Raw genomic sequence first — 15867 nt, forward strand, 5'->3', positions numbered from 1 at the left:
TGTGTGTGTGTGTTTTGGAGACAGGATTTCTCTGGGTAGCCCTTACTGTCATGGAACTCATGCTGTAGACCAGGCTAGCCTCGAACTCACAGATCTGCCTGCCTCTACCTCCCTAGTGCTGGAAGGCATGTACCACCACTGCCCGTCATGTTTTGTGTTTTTGAGACAGAATCTCACTATGTAGCTCAGGTTGGCCTCAAACTCACCATCCTCCTCTCAGTACCGGGATTACATGTGTGAAGTACCACCTGGCCAGGGTGGTGGTAGGTAGTTACTGAAATGCCCCTTTACAGATGCACACAGCTTGTGAGGCGGACAAATAGGGAGCTGCTCAGAGAACAAGACTCCTGCATAACCTGCAGAGAGGCCACAAAGTCAGTGCACAGACTGAGAGACAAAGGGGTACAGGCAGACAGGTCACAAAGATACCTAGTAATGAGACAAGTGATTCTAGCTAGACAGACTCAGGACCCCTCCAGGTCATAAAACCCTTCTCTTTCAGCTCACCTGTTCTCCTGGACCAGCCCTACCCGAAGGCTGGGGCCCAAAACCAGGCCCTAAGAGGATAGGCCCCAATCTGCCCTGGCCCCAGAAAAGCCACCCCATCTCCCATCCCCCCTTCCCGGGCCTGGTGGGGCCTGGCTTTGGGGCAAGATTGAGCCACAGGGGAAGGGGGAACCCACACCTGCTGCTGTTTCCTCTGACTTGGCTAACTCTATTCCCCCTGAACCCCTAACCATATCCTGAAGAACTCCCAGAGCTTGAGACCAGGGCCATTCGGCCCCAACTTCCTGCCTGGCCCTGCTGTTGCAAGTCTGTGTTATTTATTATCTGGAGGCCTGCTCCATCCTGTTCCAGCCCTCCATAAAGCATTGTTTACACCTGTGTTTTGGCCTCTGTCATTCTGAGATGCGGTGACCGAAGCGGTCCTTGATGGAAGTAATCTGTTTCTGGTGGGACTTGAGTTGTGAATGTATTGGGATACACACTTACTGAGGCCAGAGTTATGTCTGTCCTTTTTTGTTTTTTTCCTAAACCCCCTCCCCCCCTTATTTTTTTGGACATAGGGCCTTGTTATAGCCCAGACTACGCTGGAATTTTAAGTGTCCATGCCTAGCTTGTGTACATACTTCAATGGCAGCACATGATCGATGGAAGCTGGTGTGTGCAGCAGTGACATCCCTGTGTGTGTCTTTCCAGGATTAGTGGATGGGGCAGTGTCAGCAGGGATGTGTGATCATGAGTGGTCTCTGTCCTGGTGATTGTGTTGTGAGACTTCACTGTGTGCAACAAGACCAAGGAGTTGGGGACTAAAGGGAACCTCAATTCTGGGCCTTGTTCAACTCCTGTATCTGTTCCTGAGAACATGTGCTCCTGAGATTTGTGTGTGCTTCAGCATAGACCTGTTTCTTCCTCTGTGTGTGTGTGTGTGTGTGTGTGTGTGTGAACATAAACCTCCTCTGTGTGCCACTGTGGGTTTTTTTTTTGTGCAACCTGGACTCCTGGTCATACTTGGTGCTAATGTGTATCTCCTTGTGCCCTGAAATCTTTTAAATTTTTTTTATTTTTCCATTCAAAAATTTATACTTCCCTCCTCCCAGTCCCCTCCCACTCCCCCACTCATCCTCCTCACTCCTCCCTACTTGAGTCCAAGGCCCTCCCCTCTACATCCAGGCTTAGGAAGCTGTGCATCCATATAGACTAGCATCCCAAAAAGCCAGAACATGCTGTAAAAACAAGTCCCAGTGCCTTTATCAAAGGTTTCTCAGTCAGCCCCCATTGTCAGCCACAATCAGAGAGTCCAGTTTGATCACATGCTCATTCAGTCCTGGTCCAGCTGGATTTGGTGAGCTCCCATTAGAACAGGCACGCTGTCTCAGTTGGTGGACCAACCCCTCGCCGTCCTGACTTCTTTGCTTGTCTTCTCCCTCCTTCTGCCCTTCAACTGGACTTTGGGAGCTCAGTCCATTGCTCTGATGAGGGTCTCTGTCTATCTCCAACCCTTGCCGGACAAAGATTCTATGGTGATATTCGAGATAAACATCAGTGTGATAGTGGGGCAAGGACAGTTCAGGTATACTCTCCTCTGCTGCCCAAGGACCTAGCTGGGGACATCCCTGTGGACACCTGGAATCTCCCCTAGAGCCAAGTCTCTTGCCAACCCTAAAATGGCTCCCTTAATGTAGACATCTTCTTCCCTGCTCCTATATCCACCCTTCCTCTATCTCCACCTTCCCACTCCCCCAAGCTCTCGCCAGTCTTTCCCATCTCCCTTCCCTTCCCCCAACCTCACCCCCATCCCTAACCTCACCCCCATGCTCCCAGCTTTTGCCCAGCAATCTTGTTTGCTTCCAATTTCCAGGATGTTCTATATATGTTTTTCTTTGGGTTCACCGTGTTATTTGGCTTCTCTAGCCTTGTGATTTGCATGCAAAATTCAAGATGTCATTTTTTTTTTTTTTTTTACCGCTGAGTAGTACTCTTATGCGTATGTATTCCACACTTTCTTTATCCATTCTTCCATTGAGGGGCATCTAGGTTGTTTCCAGGTTCTCTGCCCAGAAATCTTTATACGGGCATTTGGAGACAGGTGCAGCCCCCCTCAGGATAGCTCAGCTGCTCTCCCAAAATGTCAGCAAGGCATTGATTGCCCGCTTGGTAGGCCCAAGAGTTGGTGGAAGGGGTGGGGCATTCAAGTAACCCTATCCACATAGGAACGGTGGCTTCAGTGTTTTGTGTAGCTTAGTGGTGGAGCGGTTGCATTTTATGTGCAAAGCTCTGGATTAGTTCCCAGTACTGCATAAACAACAACAAAAATCTTCCTGGACTACCGAGGAGTCCTGTTTTGCAAATGTCTTCTTTACGAGGCTGTCCCAGGTAGCTTTAATCTGGCTCCCACGTTGCCCCCGAGGAAGCAGTACGGAGAGGGTCATGCAAATAGTACATATTTGCTCATTTGTTCTACCTGACTTCGCTTCTCTAGGGACATCCCATACTCACCGTTATTTTTTTAAGTGCTTATGTAAATTACTGACGTAGGAATTTACATACACTTTCCAACTAACTGCGCAGTCATTTCTCAATATCCTCTTGGATTATGTGGTGGAGCTGCCTATGCAAATGATACATTTGCATAGCAAATACCAACAGCCCAGCCACTAGCCGTTTCCTGGCACTTTCTGCTCCTCGGGGTGGACTTTTCTATGTGAAATGCCTCATTTGCACCACCCACCCCTTCCCGGGACCAGTCTTAAAAACTCACAGAACGCCTTTTTCTGAATCTGCGTTCCTACTTTCGCGTGGAAGGGGCGGGCACACAATGCAAATGAGCCTCGCGCCCCGGACCAGCTCACTCTTCACCCGTAGGGTGTTCTAGGGCGCCCGGCAACGTCCTGCTAGCGCATGCGCAGCCTCCTCGGCCGGGCTGCGGTCACGTGCCCACCGGGCGAGGCGGGGGCGGGGCGTCGCGGGCGGTGGGGGGCGGGGTATGGCGCGCTGTGAGGCGCAGGGCGGCTGGCACAAACGGCGGCGCCGAGGCCGGAGGAAAAAGCTCGGTGAGGAGGTCGCGCGAAGGGAAGGACCTGGGGAGGAGAAGGAGCCCAGAGGTCGGGCGGCCGGGTGCGGACGGCCGGGCGGGAGGCGGGAGGCGGGGCGCGGGCGGCGGCGACCCCGCGCTGGGCGGGTGGGGGTGGGGAGGGAAGCGCGCGCCCGGCGCGGCGGGGCGGACCATTGAGGGCGGCGGGAGCGCGCGGCCGCCACCGAGGGGAGGGGCCGGGCCGGTGCGGCCCCGCCTCAGTCGCCCGCGGCGTCCGGCGGCCCCTGGGCCGCTGCGGAGGGGGTTGGGAGGGAGGCCGTTGGGTCCGACCCTCCTCCCGGTCTCCCTTCCGTCTGTCCGTCTGTCTGGCAGGACCTCCCTTCCGTCTGGGTGTGTGTCGGGCCCCAGTAGGCTTCCTCCCGTAGGGCACAGGTCGACCCCACCGGCCCTCCCGCTCCCCTGCAGTCTTGTTTTCCTCCCTGTTCTCTTTGTCCCTGGACACCCGGTGTTCCCCGCCTGCCCTGGCTCGTGGCCTTCCACTCAGGCGATCCGGTTCCCGCAAACGTTGCGCGGTGGCAGTGCCCGCCGGCTCCCCACAAGCCCGACTTTATCCTAGATTCCTCACTCCCGTTTTCTGTGTCATTCTCTGAGTCTCTATGGACCCCTCAGGCAGGTACCCGTTTCCCACTTCTCGCTGTTGCTTTTCTTCCTCAGATCTCTTAGAGTATTCATTTATTGCTGTCCTCTTATTGGGCCTCCCATGCAGCCTTTTCCCTCTGCACTTTCCCAATATTACTCTGCCAGTCTTTCCCTCTCTAATTCCCAAGTTCTGCGCCCCATCTTGCCTCAGTGTGTGTGTGTTCGCTGTGAATGTGTCTGTCATCTGCTTACTGCTGGTACCATTCCCAGCCCTTCCTACCTGCTTGTCTCTAACTCCTCTTAAGTCCTTCTTTTTCTCTTTTCCAGCCACCCCCACCAGTCCCTTCTCAAGCTCCTAGGGACAACTGTGGACTTGGGGACCAGTGAGCACCCCCGGGGCACTAGAGGAGCCCCTGCTGCCTGCCCTGCCTCACCCTGCCCCACACCAGGCCCAGCGGCCCCCGGCTGCATCAAGTGGAGGAGGAGAAGGCGGAGGAGGGTGGCACCATGGGCCCGGGCCGTACCCTCCATGCCCGGGGGATGAAGACACTGCTGCCATGGACAGCCCGTGCCAGCCGCAGGCCCTGAATCAGGCTCTCCCTCAGTTGCCAGGGTCTGTGTCAGAGGCCTTGGAGCCTAGCCGCGCCAGGATGGGGGTGGAGAGTTACCTGCCCTGCCCCCTGCTACCCTCCTACCACCGTCCAGGATCATCTGGTGAGGCCTCGGCTGGCAATGGGACCCCCAGAACCACAGCCACTGCTACCACTACCACTGCCAGCCCCCTTCGGGAGGGCTTTGGTGGGCAGGATGGTGGTGAGCTGTGGCCACTGCAGAGTGAAGGTGCTGCTGCGCTGGTCACCAAGGAGTGCCAGCGACTGGCGGCCCAGGGTGCCCGGCCTGAGGCCCCCAAAAGGAAGTGGGCCAAGGATGGTGGGGATGCCCCTCTACCCAGCAAGCGACCATGGGCCAGGCAAGAGAACCAGGAAGCCAAGGGGGAAAGTGGTGTGGGCTGTGACAGCGGTGGCGGCGGCAGCAGCAGCAGCAGCAACACTAACAGTAGCAGTGGCGAGGCAAGTGCTAGGCTGAGGGAGGAAGCACAACCCTCTGCACCCGAGCGCCTGGCCCTGGACTACATTGTGCCTTGCATGCGGTACTATGGTATCTGCGTCAAGGACAACTTCTTGGGGGCAACACTGGGTGGCCGTGTGCTGGCGGAGGTGGAAGCCCTGAAGTGGGGCGGGCGTCTGCGTGATGGGCAACTAGTGAGCCAGCGGGCGATACCACCGCGCAGCATTCGTGGGGACCAGATTGCCTGGGTAGAAGGCCACGAGCCAAGCTGCAGGAGCATTGGTGCCCTCATGGCTCATGTGGACACAGTAATCCGCCACTGTGCGGGGCGGCTGGGCAACTACGTCATCAATGGCCGCACCAAGGTAAGGCACTTTTTCGGTGAGTGCCTAGTACTTTGGCATGTGGGTTTGGAGATAAGTCTGGGGTTATGTAGCAGAGCGTAGGCAGCTCCACCAGAAGGGCTACAGTTACCTGCGGGGCCTTGTGTCTCTTCCTCCCACTGGGCTTTTATTTTCTTTTTTTTAAATTTTATTTTTTGTTTTTTTGTTTTGTTTTCCTTGAGACGGGGATTATCTGTGTAACAGTTCTGGCTGTTACGGAACTCCCTCTGTATACCAAGCTGGCCTGGAATTCAGTGATCTGCCTGCCTCTGCCTCTTGAGTGCTGGAATTAAAGGTGTGCACCACCACCGCCTAGCTGGGCTTTGATTTTTGTACCTGTTCAGCCTAGGGTGGCAGAGGTCTTTGCCCTTGGAAGACCAGGAGCTGCTGTCTTAATCCCCCTTAGACCAAGGGTAGTTAAGGGTGACAGAAGCTTGTTCCACCAGAAGGTGAAGGGAAGTGGCAGTGTTGGGGTAGCCTAGGCTGAAGATGGGGTGTGCTGCCTGTCTAGTTGAGCACCTGGGCTCCATTCTGCCCTGTGAGCCTACTCTTGGCATCTGCATCAAGAGCAGCTTCCTGGAGGTGACACTGGGTGACAGTGCCGGCCCAAGTAGAACACTTGTCCACATGTTTCTCACACCTCCCTGCCCTTAGTCCCTTTCTTTATCCTCTGGCCGTCTGCCACTTCCTGCCTGCTTTTCTCCGGTCTCTTTCTTTGACCCTCTGCGTTTATAGTTTTCTCCATTCCTTTTTCGTGTTGCAGAACAGTAGATCCTAATGTCTTTGGAGCCAAGGCTTTTCAGATAATCTGCCCACAGCCATAGACCTTTTCAGGAAAGGTGCACACGTGGTTGGAATATGATGGTAGTTGTCAGGCTGTCCGTTCAAGAACCAGGAGTCAGGAGCCCTGACTAGACTGTGACCTCCGTGGCCTTTCTGGTCTGCTGACATATCCATTCTCTTGCTGGAAGAGTGTGACCCGGAGGCTTGGTGTCATATGGATGCAGTCTGTTGAGAGTGCCTGCTGCTGGCCAGCAGTGGTTCCTGACTGGTGATATTGTAGGCTGTGTTCTGCCCTGTGAGCGGAGGCTGTGCTCCTGATGGTCCCTTCCCTTGTCACTCAGCTTCTATCTTGGTTTCTACTTCAGTACAGCCTTCTTTCCAGGCTGAAACTGGGTTGGGGATCAGGGTTGCCCCCCACCCCTCCCCCTTCTCCCTGGGGCCCAGGCCTGTTGCCTCCCCACCCCAAGTGGAACTTGTCCTACTTCCCTCTCCCTCCTGTTACTTGATAGCTGAAGAGCCAGAACTGGTCCCTCCCTGGGTTTGGCTCCTGTGCAGGCAAGACCAGTGTTGCTTCCTGGGCTCAGCAGTGGCAACTGGTATCCACAGTCCTCATAGGAGGGACGTGGGGGTGGGGGTGGGGGGAAGACCAGGAGAGCTGAGTGCCCAGGAAGTGGGCTATAAACTCTTTAGCCTTAGAGGATGGGAAAGCTGGCTCAGGTGCCTAGCTGCTAGCACTTTGGGAAAGGGTTGAAGGAATAGGTTGTCTCCCCTGCAGTATCTCCTCCTGTCTGGAACCTGAGCTAAGATTGGGAAGGGGGAAGAGTCACAGTGTAAGCTCTGAGTGGCCCTCATGTGGAGGTAAGCACAGGTCCCATCACTCTACATAGCAGCTCCATGCTCTCTCACTTACAGAGGGCAAGGGCCATGTGTAACTTCCCTTCTTGTGCTCTAGAGTGAGTGTGGGGTGTTGAGGTGAGGACACTGACTACCAGTGTGGCCTGACCAGTGTAACCTAGGTCAGCCCTGGGTTACATTACTTCTTCCTTCTAGTCCTCTCTTCTCTGTTGACTTGTAACTGTTGACTTGACTCTCTGGCATCAAGGATGAGCAGAGGGGACCCCAGCGAGGGTCCAGCTTGTTTAGTTTGCTCCTTTAAGAGCAGCTTGGAGGCAAAGCCTGCTGTCTGACTGACTGTCACTGGCTTCTGATGTGGTGTGTGTGGTGGTGGTAGGGTCCTTAGCACATTATTACCAAAAGCAGGAGCATCCTGGAGTGATCCCTTCTCCCTGCTTTTGAAGGGGGAAGGGTGGAGAGTAAATTCCTTTACCACTCTACTGCAGTCCTTGTGATTGAAGCTTTTCCTGGAGGGCATGGTTTCAGAGCAGCACTTCGACACGGCAGGTAGTGCACTGGGTACTCTGACTTCTTGCACAGTCAGCTAGATGCTTGAGTCCAGTCAGTAGCTGCATGGGAAACATGCCCAGATCATGCAGCCCCAAACCTTATAGCTTTGTCTTTTAAGCCTTAAAGTACATCCTGATTGTTGCATTTTACTGATTGTCACAGTTAGCAAAAAGTGGAACTACAGAAGCCAAAAAACAAGGTTAGCACAGTTAGGGACTTTGCTAGAATTATGAACCAAGTCTTTGCTCCCACTGTGGCAGGTATTGGGGGCTATGTGCTGGGTTTTAAGGTCAGAATGGTATCTCCAACATGGCCTCAGTCGTGCTAAGGCACAGCACAGGCAGGAGTATAGGCGTGAAGGTGGGGAGGAGGTAGGTCTGTTGAGGTCGAGAGCAGAGGAAGGGTCAGGCCCTGCAGGGTGGTGGTCTTGGTCCCTATTGTGGGAAGTGTACTTTTCTGGGTGTGTAGTGCTGTGTGGTGATTGATTAAAGGCCGAACAGCACTGCCTGCCCTCCCATCAGTGTGCAGAACCTGCTTGAGCTGTGATTGGACTCCCAGCTAAGGAGGCCTTGCCCCTCTCTAATCAGTGACTCATGATTCCAGGCCACCAGGGCCACAGCCACATTTTTTCCTGCCAGTGAGTGGTTGCTTAGCATGCCATCCCATCTGCAGGAGCAATGCAGAGAAGATTCGTTCTTCTGAGCTTAGAGGCCTGGATTTCCCTCTGGGGCCTTCTCAGTTACTCTGCCCTGGTGCTGAAGCCCTCTACTGCTGTGTAACCTTAGATGGTGGCAGGCTTTCCTGGTCTCTTTGCAAAGGTAGGGTCTGTGGTGGATCAGGTGTATAGATCAAAGGCAGAGGCCTTAGGCATCCACAGTGGGATGAGCTCTGGGATTAATGGGTTGAGAAGAACCTTGGGAGGAGGATATAAGGCTGAATCAGCTGACCTTCATGGAGTGCTGGGTAAGCCTTTTGCTTGGCGGCAGACGGTGATGTGTCTTATTTTGAGTGTTTTTCTTTGCTTGTCTTGCTGAGCTAGACTGGACCCAAAAAGTATAGCTGAGCATTGTCAAGGAGCCCAAACTTGCAGAGTGGTACTTGGATGGTAGGGTCAAGACTGGTGGCTGCTTACTGGGCAAAAACCAAAGGGTTCTCTTGCTAGCTACTCCATTTTGCTTCGTCTGAACTCCCAGTGGTCAACACCCAGAGGGTGGCATTCTTTCCTTTAAGTAGCATTGCAGCTTGTGCTCCTGTTCTCTCTCCTGCGGCTGCAGCACTGTGTCTTTGCAGACATTCATAGTCTAGCTCGGTTCTCACAGCAACCTGAAGTGGGGAACTTAATTTACCTCCCCAGTGCCACAGCTCATTCGGCTACAGACATTTGACCTTGTGGCTTGGGTCTGCAGAAGTGGCTGGGCCTTGTCTTACTTAAGCCCTGACTGCCTGGCTGAGAGGCAGGGGAAAGTAGGGCTCTAGCCAGACCCATACCCACAGAAACCAAGCCCAGCAGGGGCCTGTCTCTGAGATGTTGGAAACACCATGTCTCCGAGGAGGTAATGCTGCAGATGGATGGAAGGTGTTTATCAGCCCCGGTTTACGGTGGGATAGTGGAGGCCTGCTCAGGCACTGGGGCTGCCAGCAGTGTGCAGGATGCCTGGAGCTGGAACTGTAAGTCAGGTTCCTGTCACATGCACGTGTTTGGAGTCTCTGTAGTCAAGAGTAGCAGCTCTCAGCATGAATTATCTGAGGGCACCTTTAAAAAATCCAGGCCGCATCTCCTTCAAGCCCTAACAGAACCTCTGATGTGAGGAGGCCGAGCCTCCATATCTCAGAACTCTGCTCTGCTCTTGCTGGGTAGTTCAAGCTGACCTTGAACCTGTGTCTCTCCTACCTACACCTGCTAAGTGCTGGGATTAGGTGTGCACACCTCTACACCTGCCTAGGGTTAGGATCTTTTCAAAAAGCACAAACCATCATTTATTCATTGAGTCCCTCTGGTTTTGGGCTGGGGATGGAGGTAGGAGAGTGGATTGTTGAACTTGAGGATAGAGTGTGGCTGAATTAGGGAAAAGTCTCTCGGGCTGGAGCTCACATAACCTAAGGCGATCCAGGACAGACCAGGGGCAAGGGGTTCCTCTGGTCTCAGTAAACTACCTTCCTCCATTTCTTACAGGCCATGGTGGCGTGTTACCCAGGCAATGGCCTCGGCTATGTGAGGCATGTTGACAATCCCCACGGCGACGGGCGCTGCATCACCTGTATCTATTACCTGAATCAGAACTGGGATGTTAAGGTAGGGGGTGGGGGCTGGGATGGTATGCTAATATTCCAGCTGGGGTTCTGTCCTCCACTTCTCTCAGCTCACAGGGCTGTAAGGTCTGAGGGCTCCTCTTTAGCTGACTGTGGCCCTCCTTTCCGGGAATGGTGCCATCTGCTTAGCCCCACCCAGACTTGTACACTCCCCCCCTTCCTGTCCTTAGTAGCTTCCTGCCCATCTCCATGGCAATGTAGACTCTGGGCTGTCATTCATTTTAAGCGTCTGAGTGGTAGGAGGGAGTGATGTGTGCTAGCGCTGCGCCCCCTGGTGGGCACATGCATGCAGTATAAGGCAGAGGCTACAGGCTTCACCAGTAGCCTTATCTGGCCTGCCCCTAGGTGCATGGTGGCCTGCTGCAGATCTTCCCTGAGGGTCGACCAGTGGTAGCCAACATCGAGCCACTCTTTGACCGGTTGCTCATTTTCTGGTCTGACCGACGGAACCCACATGAGGTGAAACCAGCCTATGCCACAAGGTATGACCTGTACTTTAGGAATGTGCTCAGCTGCTTCCCCTGTGCCAAAGATTTCTTAGATCTCCCCAACCCTCAGAGTGACAGGGGAGTGATGAGATGCTGAGAGGGCCTAAGTGGGACCCAGAATCAAGTGACGTAAAAGGGTGGATGTGTCACCAGAGGTGGCAGCTAGAACTGCAGAGAACTGATCTGACTGCCTGATTTCCCAGGTACGCCATCACTGTCTGGTATTTTGATGCCAAGGAGCGGGCGGCAGCCAGAGACAAGTATCAGCTAGGTACCTGCTTTCCTCCTTTGCCCTTCCTAGTCCCTGTGTGCTGCCAGGTCACAGTCCTTACCCTTTTTTTCTGGTGCTCAGAGTGGGTACCCAGGGCCTTTGCCACACTAGGCAAGTACTACCAGCCGCTCACACCCACAGCCCTTTTATCAGTCCCTTACACCTGGTTCTCGCCTGCTTTCCTGCTGTCTCCAACCTGAGTCCCACTTTTCTTTTAATGTTCTCCCCTTTGTCCCAGGTTTCTTTTGGTGTCTCTGTCCCTTCCTAGTGATTCACAGTGTCTTTCTTGTCTTCGTCTCCTCCTCAGCATCGGGACAAAAAGGTGTCCAGGTTCCTGTATCACAGCCAACTACACCCACCTAATGGCCAGTCCAGAGCTGCATGGATTAGCAGCTCCCTGCCTTCAGGGGAGCCCCGGGCCCAGCTGCAGCTCACTAGCCTCAGTGCCCGCTCCCCACCTGCCACTGCTGCTGCTTCTGGCTTGCCTCCATACTGCGTGCTGTGGCGGGCATAAGCGTCACTGAGGACCAACAAGGAGAGACCTCTGCTGCCCCGTGTTTGGGGCCGGGTTGTGACTTAGGCAGTGGCCAGTGTGGCTGGTGGCCTATGTCCTGCCATGTCTGGTCCATTGTGTGTTGAGCTGAGAGGAGGCAGGATTTGGGGTTGAGGTGAGTCATGGCCTCTTGCTGGCAAAGGTCTGTTGGGGGGGGCATACTCATACCCCCTCCTCACTCCTCCAGCCTGGAATGTGAAGTGACTCCCCAACCCCATTGGCTGTGGCACTTTATGGACTGGGATGCCATGGCTTGGGCAGACTAAGGTGCCATGAGGAGCATGGGTATGGAGGTCCTGCCAGCCAAGAAATAAAAGTTTACCTCAGAGCTGCACATACTTGTATTCCTCTTTGTAAATAGATTTACACGTACAGTTAGGGCAGCTAAGGAGATCAGGACCACTGAGGTCAGAGTAGTTGAGCCCAACCTCAGCGGGCCACCAGGCGGAGCTGGAAGACTGGTGGCACATTGCCCAGTCCAGTGCACTGTGGAGTAAGGTTGATGTCGGCAGGACTTCCCACAGGGAGCAAGGAGAACTTCTGCAGGATGGCAGTGAGGAAGAGGAAGATCTCAGAGCGGGCCAGCCCAGCCCCCAGGCACATCCGCTTTCCTGTGGATATATGGGTACAGATGTGGGATGAGCGAGCACCTGCCAGTTCCCCAGTGCTAGCCACCTGGGTCCCCTCCCTCTTGTCCAGACCTGGGGCAAAAGGCATGAAGGCATCGTTGTTCTTGAACTCGCCCTGGTCATCCAGGAAATTGGTGGGATTGAAATGATCAGGGTCCTTGAATTGGGTAGGATCCCGGTGCGCAGACACAAGCAGGGGAATCACAAATGTGCCCTGGGGGTACACACAGTTACTGTTACCCACAGACTGAATGTGAGCACCTTACGAAGACCCTTTATATATTTATTTATTTATTTTTGTTTTTTCGAGACAGGGTTTCTCTGTGGTTTTGGAGCCTGTCCTGGAACTAGCTCTGTAGACCAGGCTGGTCTCGAACTCACAGAGATGCACCTGCCTCTGCCTCCCAAGTGCTGGGATTAAAGGCGTGCGCCACCACCGCCCGGCGACCCCTTATATTTTTGTGCTTGGCACCTAACCCAGGGCCTTGCAGGTGCTGGGCAAGTTCTCCCACAGCTACACCCCCGCCCCTGAGACGATATTAATAGCTGGGGAGGGGAGTCCTCACTGAGCCTAATCTCTGAATGGACACTTATGCTCCCTTCTCCCAGTGCAGAATTCTCAGACTCCCTGTGCACCTTGTGCAAGAAATGGTTCCTGAGGTGTGTATCTCGGGTGAGAGCCCGAGGCAGCCCCAGTGGCAGCACGCTGATAAAGCGCTGGATCTCATGCAGCACCGCGTTGGTGTAGGGCAGGCGGGTACGGTCCTCCAGTCTGGGGGTGCGGGTCCGACCTACAGTGGCATCCAGCTCCTCTTGCACCTTGGCTGGGGTCAGCAGAGTCTGTGAGGTGTGCTTTACTAGGTTCCGCCCCAGCTCCCCTCTCATTCATGCTCTGGGGAGGACCCAGCTCCCTGACCTGCCACCTCTGGGTACTTGAGCATTATGAGGAGTCCGTAACGCAGAGTGGTGCTTGTGGTCTCAGTGCCACCGAAGAAAAGATTGTGAGTGGTCATCACCAGAGTCTCATCCTGGAAATGGCTGTCCAGATCCTGCTGTTCCTGCGGATAGAGGGAGACTAATGCCTGCTGCTCGGTGGCAAGGGGAGGGGTTAGGGCAGCAGGAACGTGTACCTTATCCATTTCGTCGAGGAAACGATCAATGAAGTCACGGGGTTCCCCAGCCCGTCGTGACTGCCGGTGCCACCGAATTTGCTCAGCGATGAAGAGTCGGAGCTCTTGGAAGTTTTTGAAGATTCGGTGGTGGGGACCAGGGATCCAGTCCATGAAGGATGGGAACATATTGTATGTCTGGAGAGACAGGGTTCTATTTGTTTGTCTGTGAGATGTATCACTGTGTAGCTAACCTGGATCTCAATCTGTAGACCAGGATGGCCTCAAAGGCACGTGCCACCACCCCCTGCTAAAACAGTCTTTTTTTTTTTAAATATTTATTATGTATACAATATTACAATATTCTGTCTGTGTGTATGCCTGCTGACCAGAAGAGGTCACTAGACCCCATTACAGATGGTTGTGAGCCACCATGTGGTTGCTGGGAATTGAACTCAGGACCTTTGGTAGAGCAGGCAATGCTCTTAACCTCTGAGCCATCTCTCCAGCCCTGCTAAAACAGTCTTAATACAATCTTGGAGAAGGCTGTGGTTTCCCAGTGGGGAGATTAAAAGAGGATTTTATGGATTAGAACTCTGTCATTCAGTCTACAGTCTTGACACTTGCATCTTAGTGAGCTACTGTAGGTAGGGCTGTGTATGCCCCTGGGGGTTGGCATAAGGCTGTTCCTAAAAGGGAAGAATTGGAGCCCATCCTCTCACCTCACCCCATCGGGAACTCATGATGCGGAAATTGTCACTGAAGAGGTCCAGGAGCCTCAGGAACTCCGGGTCCCCATAGTTATAGCGCTTTCCGAAGACCACAGAACAAATGACATTTGACACGGCGTTATCCAATAGCTGCCGGGGATCAAATGGAGCTCCTGGGGTAATAAAACTGTGGCTAGTAAGGAGACCCTCACCCTCAAGCCTCTAAATAAGATGGTTTGATACCTTCACACAAAAGCCGTGGTCCCTTCACCTAGCTCCTTGGAATCTGCCTTGCACCAAAGCATTTTGGTGCTCTGTCAGTCACACCCCTTCGCCCCCACTCCTACCCCCCAACCAGGTACTTCGTCTTTCCCTGCCAGGCCGCACCCATGATGGCTTGAAATTCGTCCAGCACGCATGCCGCCTCCTCCAGGATGCGATCCTCTATGGTCCTCGTTCCTACGCCAAGCTCCCTCAGCACCCCAAGTGCAAAGTTGCGTAGCGTCTTCCAGCGCGGCCCATTAGAAAACACTATGCCTACAGTGGGAACCAAAACTAAAGTTGGCCACGCAGGGTCCAGTCGCTTGCCCCTCTTGGGGACTTCTTAATTGCTTTGCTTTTTTCCCCAGCCCATGTGCTCTGATCCTGCCTTTGCGGGTCGGATCCCTGACCAGCGCTTGCTCTCCAGAGGTTAGGTACTTAGGCTTCTATTGGCTGCGCTGTGAATGTTGATTGAGCCCCAGTTCTTAACGGTTCGCCCTCATTAGCGGCACTCTATTAGGCCCCGCCCATTTTGTCCGGTTGGTCTAGTATTCGCTCCACCCACCCTAGGCCTCACCGTTTCCGTGGGTGAAGCGTTCGAAGACAGCCATGGCCCCACGGCCGGAGAATGCATCCGCCTGCAGCACTAATGCATCCCGCAGTGCCTTGTAGCCGCACAGCACCACTGCAGGGCGCGGGCCCAGCCACACGGTGAACACTGGGCCCCAGTGGCTGGAGAGCTATGGGGAGTGGTGCTCAGAAGTACTCAGTCCAGGCTTGTGATCTCCATGGAGACCTCAGAGCCCTCGTCTTTCTCCGCCCTAAAAGTTTCCGTCTCGGCTCCTCATTTCCCAGGTTCAGGAGTTCTAAATCCCTGCTTCCTTTTCAGACCCAAGAGTCTAGCCCAAGCTCTCAAACACAGGTCTACACCCTAGCCCTCCTCTCTCAGACCTAGAGATCCTGCCACAGCCCTCCTTCCTCAGACTCTGGGTTCCAAGACCCGCTCTCCTCCCTCAGACACAAGGGTCCAGGCCCCACCCTCCTCCCTCAGACACAGGGGTCCAGGCCCCACTTGCTCCCTCCAGTCACAGGAGTCCAGGATCCCTATCCTCTCAGCTGTCGCCTTTCGGTAAACCAGGATTTCTACCCTCTCTTCTGGGCACGATAGCACCTTCACAAATCCAGAGTTCTGCTCTCCCAGCCCACAGCAGGAGCTACCTCCATGAGCACACGGTCCAAGTGTCCAGACTGCAGTTGCAGCAAGTTCCCCAGCAAAGGCAGTGGCTTGGGCCCAGGGGGTAAGCCTCTCTGCAGCTGAGCTCGGCGGACCAGCCAACCCCACCACGCAAGCATCAGCATCAGAACCGGCAGCAGCAGTGCTGCCACGCAGGTGACCATCGTGCCTGAGATCCTTGATGCCTGGATCCCTTGGCCGCGGTTTAATTTGCAGGGAGTTTTAAGGAGGGAGCTGTAGGGTGGAGATCGGTGTGGGAGGGGTGAGAGGCTGGGGCTGCTCTGTTCCCTGCACCTTGCCCCCAGGAATTCTTCCAGTTCTCCTCACATGTGTTCTCCCCCAGGCGTCGTGCTGTGTGTGTGTGTGTGTGTGTGTGTGTACACGCGAGTATGGCCTTCAGCCTGCCATTTTCATGTAGAAACTCAGCCAGGTGCCCAGGTGCTGCATCCTCTCAAGACCCTAGTACCTGTAGTCCTGTGTGTTCTTCTGG

At 54.4% G+C, this 15867-nt stretch overlaps 3 protein-coding genes and 1 long non-coding RNA gene across 7 annotated transcripts in view; 2 read left to right on the forward strand and 2 right to left on the reverse strand.

Annotated features, from left to right (window-relative positions):
• The window catches only part of Rab4b (RAB4B, member RAS oncogene family), a 10221-nt gene extending 9336 nt beyond the window's left edge, over positions 1-885 (forward strand). The window contains exon 8 of the mRNA XM_050129068.1: positions 503-885. The gene's annotated coding sequence lies outside the window, so the exon portion shown is untranslated. The remainder of the gene's footprint in view (positions 1-502) is intronic.
• Positions 1-3414, reverse strand: LOC126492571 (uncharacterized). Its single transcript, XR_007589635.1, has 2 exons — positions 3263-3414; positions 1-2019 (listed from the first exon to the last, which is right to left on the reverse strand). It is a non-coding gene; the product is annotated as an uncharacterized lncRNA (long non-coding RNA).
• A 29-nt stretch (positions 3415-3443) lies between these two features.
• Positions 3444-11768, forward strand: Egln2 (egl-9 family hypoxia inducible factor 2). Of its 4 annotated transcripts, none has more exons than XM_050129060.1 (6): positions 3446-3554; positions 4502-5607; positions 9986-10105; positions 10468-10604; positions 10814-10881; positions 11189-11379. In XM_050129060.1, the coding sequence occupies exons 2-6, from the start codon at positions 4732-4734 to the stop codon at positions 11242-11244; spliced, it is 1257 nt and encodes a 418-aa protein (XP_049985017.1). In that variant the 5' UTR covers positions 3446-3554; positions 4502-4731; the 3' UTR covers positions 11245-11379. The 4 variants fall into 4 exon arrangements, with proteins under 4 accessions (XP_049985021.1, XP_049985020.1, XP_049985017.1 ...); XM_050129062.1 differs by lacking the exon at positions 3446-3554 and adding an exon at positions 3795-3925; XM_050129064.1 differs by lacking the exon at positions 10468-10604 and having other exon boundaries at positions 3444-3554; positions 11189-11335.
• Positions 11769-11840: 72 nt separating this feature from the next.
• On the reverse strand, positions 11841-15541 carry LOC126492570 (cytochrome P450 2F2-like). Its single transcript, XM_050129071.1, has 9 exons — positions 15362-15541; positions 14721-14883; positions 14270-14419; positions 13895-14055; positions 13194-13370; positions 12980-13121; positions 12700-12887; positions 12136-12277; positions 11841-12045 (listed from the first exon to the last, which is right to left on the reverse strand). Exons 1-9 carry the CDS (start codon positions 15539-15541, stop codon positions 11864-11866), a joined length of 1485 nt encoding a protein of 494 aa, XP_049985028.1. The 3' UTR covers positions 11841-11863.
• Between the last annotated feature and the right edge of the window lie 326 nt (positions 15542-15867).

Source organism: Alexandromys fortis, unplaced genomic scaffold, assembly GCF_014885135.2.
Source record: "Alexandromys fortis isolate MF-2015 unplaced genomic scaffold, M_Fortis_MF-2015_v1.1 scaffold_293, whole genome shotgun sequence".
NCBI classification, from domain to species: Eukaryota; Metazoa; Chordata; class Mammalia; order Rodentia; family Cricetidae; genus Alexandromys; species Alexandromys fortis.